General features: G+C 37.1%; 1 protein-coding gene across 2 annotated transcripts in view; it reads right to left on the reverse strand.

Annotated features, from left to right (window-relative positions):
* Positions 1–220: 220 nt before the first annotated feature.
* The window catches only part of LOC126334575 (acyl-coenzyme A thioesterase 9, mitochondrial-like), a 91,555-nt gene continuing 79,260 nt past the window's right edge, over positions 221–12,515 (reverse strand). For both annotated transcript variants that reach the window (XM_049996961.1, XM_049996962.1), the window contains 3 exons: positions 9,462–9,549; positions 3,854–4,004; positions 221–781 (listed from right to left, as the gene is read on the reverse strand). In XM_049996961.1, the coding sequence (XP_049852918.1) occupies positions 696–781; positions 3,854–4,004; positions 9,462–9,549 (325 nt within the window). In that variant the 3' untranslated portion in view covers positions 221–695. The remainder of the gene's footprint in view (positions 782–3,853; positions 4,005–9,461; positions 9,550–12,515) is intronic.

A 12,515-nucleotide genomic window follows, 5' to 3' on the forward strand; every position in this document is an offset into this window, starting at 1 on the left:
AGGCATATGTGAAAAATTAGCATGATAGCTCTAAACTAAAGATGCCGATTAACAGATTTCCTATTTACATGTTTTTTGAGAGATTCTGATTCCAAAATAAAATATTCCTTGAGCACAAATTATAATTCAGCTGATCAAAACTAAGGGTGATGTAACTATTGTGCAGACTGTTCTAAGGCAATGTGGTAACCACTGTCAGAGTTCAGAAATAAGACTCAGCTCATATGTAAGCAGCTCTTTATTTTAGTAACAATAGCCAATATATGGACAGCTCATTATATATACCAACATTAGTAAGAGTCAGAAACTTATTTATTTTTTGGATCACCATACCACTACACTTTATACTTTGTGCACTTTTTCTGATAAGGTATGTTCCAAACAAATGCTTTGAATGACCAATGCTATCATTTTCTCATTCTTGCTGGAACATGTATTTACATCAATATTCTCAGCCACTTAACAAAATTTTATGTTACCTTCATTAAGTAATACTGACAGAGAGATGCCAACATGATGTTACAGCACAAAAACTATTAGGGAGGTTAATCTCACACATAGTCCACGTTGGCGTTAAGTACATTTTGTGTGTGTGTGTGTGTGTGTGTGTGTGTGTGTGTGTGTGTGTGTAGAGAGAGAGAGAGAGAGTGCTCTCATGACTGAATAATTTAGCAAATAAGATGATCAAAGCAAGTTTATGTGGCTGTTGAACTATGTGTATCGTCAGAAAGACCCATCACATGCTGAAAATGTCGTCTGCCATCCAGGTACATCATTGCCTCTGAAACAAAAATAATGCACAAATCTCATAAAATAAATGATTTCAGGTAAGTACTATTAAACTACACATTGTTTTAAATTCAAAACTGACAATAAATATTGAAGAAAGAACATCAATACCCATAGTGAAGTTCAAATTAAAAACAAGCCTCAGAAAGTTAATAAAGTTGTTAAGTACTAGTATGGATGCCACTGATACTATAGTATTTCAATTTATTGCATCATTAGTATTCATTGATACTTGCCCCTTCACAAGAAAATGACTGCACACAAACATTTCAATTCTACTTTTTCTATGTCATCTCTTGGCTTCGACTAACTACATAAAATGTAAATCTTTCAGAAAATTATGTAATTGCTATTTTTTAGTTTACATTGCAACTGGCAACACAGATGCTTCTTTCAAATTCCAAGGCACCCTATAAGAACACATCTGAAGGCATGTGAAGTAACTTTCACACCAAGTGTACTTTGATTATTAACAAAGAAAATACATTCCTAGAATGAATCTGCAATCATTGTAAACTTTTACAAATAACACTTTTTAGATCTCCTAATGATTTTTTTTAAAAAAAACAATTCTAACATGTTTCACCTACTACCGTTATCAGACCCTATAGTTAAAAAAGAAAGTCATCAGCAATAAAAATATCACCCACCAAACTACTGAAACAAAAGTTCAGTAAATCTTATGCCAAGGCAAGGTATCAACTCCCAACTTTGCTCAAAAAGCATAAATTTGACAGTTGTTGATTTGCTGGCATATACGTAATATTTCTTATATTCTTTTGTTCTTTATTACAGGGTCTGATTATGGCTGTATCCAAAGCACATTATGAAATAACCTAATAAATAAAAAATGATTTTGAGTATTATTTGTAAAAATAAAACTTTTGGCTACTTAATATAAGTCTTTCTGAAAATTGTTAATCTAATGGATATAAAATTACTGAATACCCTTGAAGCTTTATTCAGCTTCTGAAGAGTGAAAAATGTAGGGTTTTGTTGGCAAAGATTCCCAGCTTAATTATGCGCCTCTTGAATGAATGGCATACATCATAACCTACAAGAAATTCCTCTTAGAAAGGTGTGAAAACAAGCAGCAAAGGAAAAATTACAACTAAAATATTAACAGGACAGAAAGCAAAGCAACTGCATAACTTAACACATGTCTAATTTTACTTTCTTGTAGCCTTTCTACTGCACTTAACTTTTTTTGGGGCATAGTATTTTGTTGTTACTTGTTTGATTTTAAGCTCCAGTCTTATTCATATCATCTTTCTCGTTCTACTTAGCTTCTTTTAGAGGTATATGCTTGTCCATTTGAGGGTATCCTGTTCTATTCTAGGTGAGGTCGCCACTCACTGCTGTCGGGATGGTGTGTGTGTGTGTGTGTCACTTCTGAATGTGCCTCTCTACTGTTCAACACCACTGCTACGTGGTGGGTAGCAATCTATCCTAATTTATATTATTGTTATTTGTCTTTTTTATATTTTCCTTGCATTATATTGTGTATTATTTCATTATGGCATGGTAAGTAATGCACCTTTATGTATTGTAACTTAAAATATACGAGAGACATTTGAAAAGTCCGAGAGATGGCACCACCAGCATGTATCGAGGTCATGTTTAGTTAGTAGCATCTTTGGAAAGAACGTACACCAAGTTTCAGCCATATTGGTCTATTTCTTTGTGTTTAGCATTCGTGTAAATCAAGGAAGTTGAGTGATTGTCAAAAAATGGACGAAAGAGAGTTTCGTGTGGTGATTAAACATTACTTTATGAGAGGCAAAACGCCTCAGGAGACTAAAGAGAAGCTTGATAAACATTATGGTGACTCTGCACCTTTGGTTAGAACAGTTTATAAGTGGTTTCAAAATTTTCGGAGTGGCCATATGGGCACAAGTGATGCTGAATGTTCTGGACGCCCTGTGGAGGTTACGACTCCAGAAATCATTGATAAAATCGATGATATGGTGTTGGATGACAGAAGAGTTAAGGTGCGTGAGATTCATAGTGCTGTGGGCATCTCGAATAAACAGGTACATAATATTTTGCATAAACATTTGGACATGAGAAAGCTATCCACAAGATGGGTTCCACGACTGCTCATGCTTGACCAAAAATGGAATCGTGTGAAGTGCTGCAAGGGTGGTTTGCAGCTGTTCAGGAAGAATCTGCAGAACTTTAAGCATTGTTTTGTCACTGAGGATGAAACATGGATACATTACTATACTTCTGAGACCAAACAACAATCTAAACAATGGGTTACCAAGGAAGAATCTGCACCGAAAAAGGGGAAACCATTCCTTTGACCTGAAAGGTTATGGCGACTGTCTTTTGGGATTCGCAAGGGATAATCTTCAATGACTATCTGGAAAAAGGTAAAACTATTACAGGCGCATATTATTCATCATTATTGGACAGTTTGAAAAATGAGCTGAAAGAATAACGCCTTTTAATTGGACCGCAAAAAAGTCCTTTTCCATCACGACAATGCACCATACACACCTCAGCAGTTGTGGTCACAAAATTATTGGAAATAGGAATAGTATTCCAACTCATTTCACATCCCCCCTATTCTCCAGACTTGGCTCCCTCAGACTATTATTTGTTCCTCAATTTGAAGAAATGGCTGGCGGGACAAAGATTTTATTCAAACGAGGAGGTGATTGCAACAACTAAAAGCTATTTTGCAGACTTGGACAATTCCTATTATTCAGAAGGGATCATCAAATTAGTACAGTGTTGGACAAAGTGCATAATTCTAAAAGGAGACTATGTCAAAAAATAAAAAAGGTTTACCCCAAACACGTACATAGTTTTTATTTTTGCATGAACTTTTCAAACGCTTCACGTATGATCTAACAATGTAACAATGACCACTTCTTCCTATTGATAAAGCCATTTTCCTATTCTTCTGCCCTTCCCAATTCCCTGAATGCACTTTAATTAATGATTACAAAATAAGCCTACAGGAGTAAAAGACAATGGAAGTTATCTGTGTCCGACTGGATTTATAAATGTCCAAGTTAGACATATCCAGTAGTCATTTTATAGTGAGAATACTTACCCTGATAGGATTTTGGAATTATCTGTGGCACTTCTTCAGGCATTTCATATGTGTAATGAAACACATTAGTTGTATTTTGCTGCCCTCCACGAGGGTCAAACACTTCTGCATAAACTGTTATCTGCACATAATTGCATTCTGTGTATGTAACCTGGAAGAATGATTTATTTTTATTTTTGGTACAATAATGTGGTACATAAATTAGATGAAAATGAAAGCAAGGTTGGAGGGGGGAGGGAGGGAGGAGAGAAAGGGAGAGCATTATGGGATGGGAGAGAAAGTGATGTGAACTATACTGTGGACTGTATCTGTGTATTGTAATATAGAACAACATTTTCTGAAAACCCTGAATACCTTTAAATTTATCCTTCTTCAATACATGAAGAGAAAACAATGGAGGAAACAAGTTTCAACATTGATTTCATTGCATTATCCTGTCAAAACTGTTGAACCACAGTTTCAGTATGAGAGAAGAAGCACAATTAGAATAATATTTAGTTACTGATACAAATATATGACAATTAGCAACTGTGTTTTATGCATATTTAATATAAGAAAAAATGATGATGGACAACAACCATAAAAACTTCAGGAAATGCCTTAAGTGACAACTAGTATGTGTCCAAAAGTTGGACAGCAGAGAACTTTCATTGTTCCATATAATAACAAGGATGTTTCACTGCACTTAAATGAAGCAAGAAGTAACAAAATATCACAACAGTAATATACAGTTGTAACAAATCAGCAGTGACAGAGAACTGTCAATTTCTTAAACATTAACTGTTACATCAAGTGCCAGTACACATTATCAGATAGCCACAAAAATCCTGAAATATTATCTCTGCTCATTCTAATAAGCAAATGTGGATTAAAATAGTTTTCTGTGACTTCTGTTAAACACCAAACAAAAGAGAAATTTCCTACATTGATAGGAATGTGAGCAACCCTGTCGAAGATTGTGTCGTCAACCCCAGTGGGAAACAGATTCAGAACAGATGGGGGTAGGAGTAATGGTTCTCTGAAGTACAGGGGGTTGGGCTACGGACAGATAACGCACACACAGAAAAAAGTCTTATTATGATATATCACAAAATACTGCCAGACAGACCCCAAGGCAAAGACATTGAAAAGTAACAAGAACATGATAATTGGCTCATGGAATGTACTGGTATTATCTGGAACTGGAGCCCTTGGAAGCCTAAATAGTGGAAACATACAAGGCGTGTATCATGAGCTTGCAAGAGATAAGATGGACTGGACAGTGTACCTTCCAAAAACAGTAGTGTACTATATACTACAGAGGCCACAATAGTGAATGCATTTTTGGTGTGAGATTTATAGTCAGCCATAGTACTGTACAACTAGTGATAGGATTTAAAACAATAAGTCCAGGGATATATTAAATGTGATTAAAGAGAAATTCTTTAACTACAGTATCCTAAATGCACATGCCCCTACTGAGGAAAAGACAGCAGAAGAGGAGACGTTCTATGAGGAGCTGGAGCAAGCTTATCAACATTTTCCAAAAAATGATATAAAAATGGTGATAGGAGATATTAATGCTACGGGATGGTAGGTAGGAGCAGGTCTTTTCCCCTACCGTTGGGGAAATACAGCCTCAATAAAGAGAGTAATGACAATGGACTCAGCCTGATAAATTTTACTTAACAGTTTCTAGCACGTGGGTCCAGCATAAGAATATACATAAAATGATCTGAGTGTCACCAGACAACAATATAAGGAACCAAACTGATCATATATTAATAGATACCAGGCATGGCTCTGATGTACTAGACTGCCATAGTTTCATATGTCCTTAATACAGACATTGATCATTACCTCCTCATAGCAAAAATCAGAGACAGAATGTCAAATGCACATTAAGTTAAAGGAGAAAGACGAAATCAGTATAATATTTCAGAACATAAGGACCTAAGGAAGGCTGAACACCTAGCTTTTAATTAGGAAAATAGATCGACAGGAATCATGCACAACTTTACTCATAATGTATAAGAGCAGTGGAATATAACCAGAAATTAAATACAGGGTGCTGCAGAGGGAAAGATTGGTATGGAACAATAGATCAGAAGGAATGAATTGTATGATGAATAGTGTGAGGAGTCAAGACACTTGCAGGTCATTGAAACACTTACTAAACTCAATAACCTTAGAAAGGAATTCCATCCAGAAACAACAGCAGTGTAGGGGGGAAAAGGTAAATTATAGCATCACAGGAAGGAGTGTTACATTGTTGGGCAGAATACTTAAAAGAATTATTATACTTGGGGAATGCTGAAGCACTGGAACTAACTGAAGACCAAGAAATGGAAGAAAGGAAAATGGTATGCCCTTGATTCAAGAGATTTGGATACCATTAAAGAAACTAGCCAACAGTCAATCACCTGGCAGTGACAACGTGCCAGCTGAGCTTATTACATGGAGAACATCTAGTTAGATACATGCATACTCAGATCTCAGATATAGGGACGCAAAAAGTCATCCCATACGATTGGAATATCGGCATAATATGTGCTATACACAAGAAAGGGGACATCCTGGAATGTATGAACTGTAGTGGAACTACATTGTTAATATTTTCCTCTCTATTTTGTATCAATGAAAAAACCTTTTGCAGAAAAAGCAGCTGGGAGATATCAGAAAGGCTTTAGATCTGGCAAATTAACTGTTGACAAAATATCCACCTTGAGGCAGATATTGGAAAAAATAAGGGAATACAATATAGAAACACATTATACATACATTGAATTTAAAGCAGATATGAATCCATAAGAAGAAATAAACTTATTGAAGCCATGATTGAATTGGGCATACAATAACATTTAATATGCCTTGTAAGTTTGACTAAGGGTAAATCTGCATATGAAATATGGATACAAGGAAATTTAACACCAAAATTTTGAAACTAACTGTGGACTTAGACAAGAGGATGCACTTTCACATATGCTTTTCAACATGTCACTACAGAAGGTAATAAGGACAGCTCAAATCAACACAACAGGTGCAATATACAAGAGAATGGTTTAAGTTCTGACCCATGCAGATGATGTGGATATTATTGCAACAACAAAATCACTGGCAGTGTATCAATAAAACCAAATACATACAAATAACATGGCCAGAACTAAATGCAATCTTAGAAATTGACTAGGTGCAAACAGAATCTGTAAGTGAATTTGCCTATCTGGGAATACTGGCAACATCCCATATTGTTAACAGTATGGAAATAAAGTGGGACATCGACATCCACAGTGATCACAAAGGTTCGCATCATCAAGATTGAAGGCTTTGGAGTTCCAAACCATGCAGGACATTCAGCTAGGTATCTAATCTTAACGGCTGCATATAGGATCATATTGGTGTAATGGGGTAATGAGAACTGATGGAATGTGATGGCATTCAACTGAATGTAAAACAGCCTCTTGTGGAACTTATTGTGAAACTGGCTATCCTTTAATGTGTAGCTGTGGATAGGGCAATAATATGTTTTATAGCCACGGAAAAAACAAACATCCAGATGCTGAATGAGATTTTCACTCTGCAGCGGAGTGTGCACTGATATGAAACTTACTGGCAGATTAAAACTGTGTGCCCGACCGAGACTCGAACTCAGGACCTTTGCCTTTCGCTGGCAAGTGCTCTACCATCTGAGCTACGGAAGCATGACTCACGCCCGGTCCTCACAGCTTTTACTTCTGCCAGTATCTTGCCTCCTACCTTCCAAACTTTACAGAAGCTCTCCTGCATGGTTCGCAGGAGAGCTTCTGTAAAGTTTGGAAGGTAGGAGACAAGACTGGCAGAAGTAAAACTGTGAGGACCGGGCGTGAGTCATGCTTCGGTAGCTCAGATGGTAGAGCACTTGCCCGCGAAAGGCAAATGTCCCGAGTTCGACTCTCAGTCGGGCACACAGTTTTAATCTGCCAGGAAGTTTCATCCAGATGCTGAGTTTGTCCATAGGTGGTATGAATTATAGTGTCACACACTTTTTAGGGGGCATAGCGTGCTCTAAAGGAGTTAATAAACAGACCAGGGATCAAGCAAAAGCAAGTTATTTTGAATGGCTATTGACCAAAAGCAGTGCTCATATGATAGTTGTGGTTCTCTTAAGCCCATTTTATCACTCTTCCTTGCTGTGATGTAAATATTCCCTACTGCTCTAGTGAGACCTCGCACATGAGAAGAACAGTAGGGGACAGAGCACCTCCAACTTCTCACAGCACAATAAATAACTTTTCAGCCAATTTACCATCCAGATGAACAGCTGACATAGTTGTATGTGAATGCATTAAGGCATTGATGTTAGCTGATCTTGTTACAACATCTTAGTACCTCTAATTTCCAGTGTTCCTTTCATCTGTAATTCCTCTTCAAATCCTGATTAGTTGGAGTTGAAAACAAATTTGTTACTGAATGATGGGATAAGTTTGTTTATCTCATCTGCAGATGTTCAGGCCGATTCCGCAGTTTGCTATACATCATCAAGTTGACGCTTTGTTTGGAATTTTGTTATCTTATGTCTTCAAATTTTGTCGTACTGTTTGAAGTTATTTAACCATCCACTGCTTCTCTTGAAATCACTATAATTTATGCCATGTGCAATTTGGTGTGTGTAACATAGTCTGTGACTATGAAGCACATCCTCTCAACTGTACCACACATCCTTGAGTCACGCAAACACCAATTTTTTGTAACAAATGCACCTTGTCCTTCCTTAAATATACATAGTTTTTCTTATCCACTACACGGTCATACTGCTATGAACTTATTCGAAATCTGTTTGTAATATTTTTTTTACTGTGCTGCAGATGACCTTCTATGTATGTAATTATGTTTGGTATTCCTCGGATAACGATTCTCCTTTACTATGTTTCACTGGAGATGGGATTTGTGACTCACTGTCTGACAAGGACGATGAAATACATGACTCAACACCTGTTTCAGCATCACTTTCAGTTTTTAAGCATGTATCGTCGTCATTGTACTCCTCATGTACATTGTCTGCACAGTCAACATATAACACCACACATTCCACTGCCTCAATGTGAAACACTAATATTTCATATGCCACTTCTTTCTCACTCTGCAAAATTTCTTGGATTCCTCTCTGGCAACTGTTGTTGTAGATACAATGCAAAGTTTGTTTTATTTAAAATTGCCATAGTTCTGCTTTGTATTAACACCAGTAGTCCTGCAGCACTGTTGTGAGTCACTCATCAACTGAGCAGTTCAACTAAGCACTGTAGCTTCATGCTGTGCTCATCATTGGACACCTCCAGTCTCGCCCCCTGTTGCCATTAGCAGACAATGTAGTGGTTGTATGATAGACAATATGTGGGGCACTGAACGGTGTACACATCATTAGCCTTCTGAAATCTCACATAGGTTTCTTGCAAGACTTTGATCTTGGACAACATACAAGAAGACTTACAAATTATTGGTATCATAGGATGGAGCCACAAGACACTGGACAGGGACAAATGGAATGATGTTCTAGAACAGGCCAAGGCCCTTCAAGGGCCATAGAGCCAGGAAGAAGAGGAAGAATGTAGAAACTAGATTTGTTTTTAGTGTTGTATAATTACATACATACCAAGGAATTCATTCGAAGAAGTGATCCAACATCAACTGGCTTGTGGAAACTGATGTCACTTATGTGACACAATCTGGGACGAAATTTGCTGAAATAAAGAAGTGGTATAATTGTGTGGTGGTACTATTACTATCTAAACAATTAAATAAAGAAATCCTCTGAATGCACGTGGTTTATACTTGTGAATTATTGGACCTACCTTCAAACTCTTGTGAGCCATAAAATAACTAAACAATAGTATTTTGTTCACACAGTTGTAAACTCTCATTCATAAAGTTCTCTGTCCCTAGAAATTCAATTGTCATTGGATATGTTTCACTGATTAATCCATAAAGCCCAACATGAAGGAGAGCCTTCAGGTGTACGGAATGAGTCAAATTATATGTTAACTGACAGAAGCAGTCACTTTAGGCTACCTATGGAACATATACTAAAAAACAAATACAATTAATGCTAAATCACACACATTTATAATTATGGGACTTACTTCTAGAATAGCTTGTAAGCAAAACATCACTTACTTTTAAAAATGGCACTGCTGTTCCTCTTACACTACTCAGGTGCTATTTTTATTCACAAATACACAAAAACTAAGCATTTATGTAATTTTCACATAACACTATGAGACTTTCAAGATTTCTTATTATGAACCAGTCAAGATTTCTTATTATGAGCATCTGTGGTAACTGTAATTGACTACATGGATTCAAAATATCCTGATAAATTATAGGAGTATTTAATAAAGTGTGGTTTCATTTAAGTTTTGAATATTAAGGATTTCCAATTTCCTGTCTCATTCCCTCCAGCAACTTGTTATAGACTCCTTCACCAGTATGTAAATCTCCTTCCTGGTCGAAGTCTAGTATGCGTAGACTACATGGAAATTATTGTTGTGGTCATACAATGTAGGCTTTCACAGCCGATATTGTCTTCACTTAAAACTTCTGGGCCGATAGGCCATGGTCGATGTATAAAACTCGGACGTTTTGTTTCCGACTGTGGGAGACATCCTCTGAGGTAAAGTGCCAAACTGCAAAGAGAACTCCAGGAAACACTGATCATACAGGCAGTACAGAGGGATAGGCAGTACAGAGGGCGCCACTGTCCAGCAAGTGGCGTTGGCTATCAGACTGTCTCTGGTAATGTCAGCATTCTCAATTAAATGTAATCGATTGTCACACTTCCAGTGCAACTCTGACATCCAAATTTTATCAAGTTTAACGCCTTCCTCTTTCCTGTTAAAATTATTACAGTGTTTATCAATCTCTATAGCCTCTCAATAAATGTGGACATAATAATGAAGTTTTAGGTATGATGCTTGCCTCACTGCATTTTATTTCATGATTACCTTCCAGGTAAATATGTTCTGCTATGGCTGATTTATCTGTGTGACCCAGGTGGCAGATCCTCTTATGTTCAACAAGATGGGTGTTAACACTTCTCTTTGTGGTACCGATATAAACCTGTCCCCAACTACAAGGAGTTTTATATACCCTAGTGTAGCCAAAGGATGTCGTGCATCTTTTGCCGACCTTAAATATTCTTTCATTTTTCCTGGTGGGTCTGAAAATAGTTTCCACCCTATACTTGATTAACACTTTTCCAATGCGATCTGTGACCTTACTAATGAGCAAAAGAAAAACCTGGCTGTTGGGCAGCTGTTGTTCATCGTTGCTCCTGATTCTCTGAATAGAGTGAGGTGCTTGGTCTATCTCTCTGCTAGAATAGCCATTCTTCGCAAAAGAAGACTGCAAATGTTCAATCTCATCTTTTAAATAAACAGGTTCACAAATTTTTGTACACCTTGTCTACCAAGGTTTTTATTATAGCTCCTTTTTGTCTATGTTGGTGGTTTGAATTTTTATGCAGATAACGATCAGTGGCCTTTCTATACACCTTATGGCCCACCGTTCTGCCCCGTTGTTTAATCACAGACACACAGTACATTGATTTTCGGATTAATGCTGTTTATATGTGTCAGGAAGGCATTCATCTCCACTGCTCCATGTGTCCACATTATGAAAGTGTCATTGACACAGCGAAACCATCTGATTGGTCTCTTACTGGCAGTCTGCAACGCCCATTGCTCAAAAGTCACCATAAACAAGTTAGCCACCACAGGACTGAGAGGACTGCCCATAGCCACTCTGCCCATCTGTTCATAAAAGTCACTATTATATTGAAAGTAGGTTGTGATGAGGCAGTGTCGGAATAATTACACAATATTGGTAGGAAAAATATCCACTATGCACGAAACAGCTTTGTTTACCAGAACCACAGTAAATAGCGACACAATATGAAAACTAATGAGGATATCATCTGGGCCAACACTCATTTCCTTTAACTTGTCAATGAAATGAGCTGAATTTTTAATATGACTGCCATTCCTACCAAAATAAGGTGTCTAGCTAACTCGTGGGTGGGAATGCCTACAGCACTGGCGATTTACCTCAAAGGAACCTCAGGTTTATGCATTTTGATTATCCATAGAGTCTAGTAGGGTATCCTTCTGTTTTACAAAGCAACTTCTTATCATCGAAGGAGAATGAAGACACTTTCACCAGTCAATTGGTTATTTTTAAAATCTTCATAGGTGAATCCTTCATAAGTTTTTTTTAGTTGGAGGGAACCAAAATATCATTGATCTTTCCATGATAGTCCTCACTCTTCAATATGACGGTGACATTACCCTTATCTGCAGTAAGAACAATAATGATTTTATCTGCGTTGATGTCTCTCAGCGCCTTCCTTTGTGCCTGTGACAAATTATTGTTAGGTGGCTTACATGTAAGTAAAATCCTAGCTGTTTCCATCGTAATTAGATCAGCAGACTGCTGTGGAAGTTGAAGGATACCTGCCTCAATATTTGCTACATTATCCTTCGTGGGTACGTTTTGTACTGATTGTTACATGAAGTATTCTATTTTTTATTTAATATGTAATAATTGAAGGATACCTGCCTCAATATTTGCTACATTATCCTTCGTGGGTACGTTTTGTACTGATTGTTACATGAAGTATTCTATTTTTTATTTAATATGTAATAATTACAGT

Source organism: Schistocerca gregaria, chromosome 2, assembly GCF_023897955.1.
Source record: "Schistocerca gregaria isolate iqSchGreg1 chromosome 2, iqSchGreg1.2, whole genome shotgun sequence".
NCBI lineage: Eukaryota > Metazoa > Arthropoda > Insecta > Orthoptera > Acrididae > Schistocerca > Schistocerca gregaria.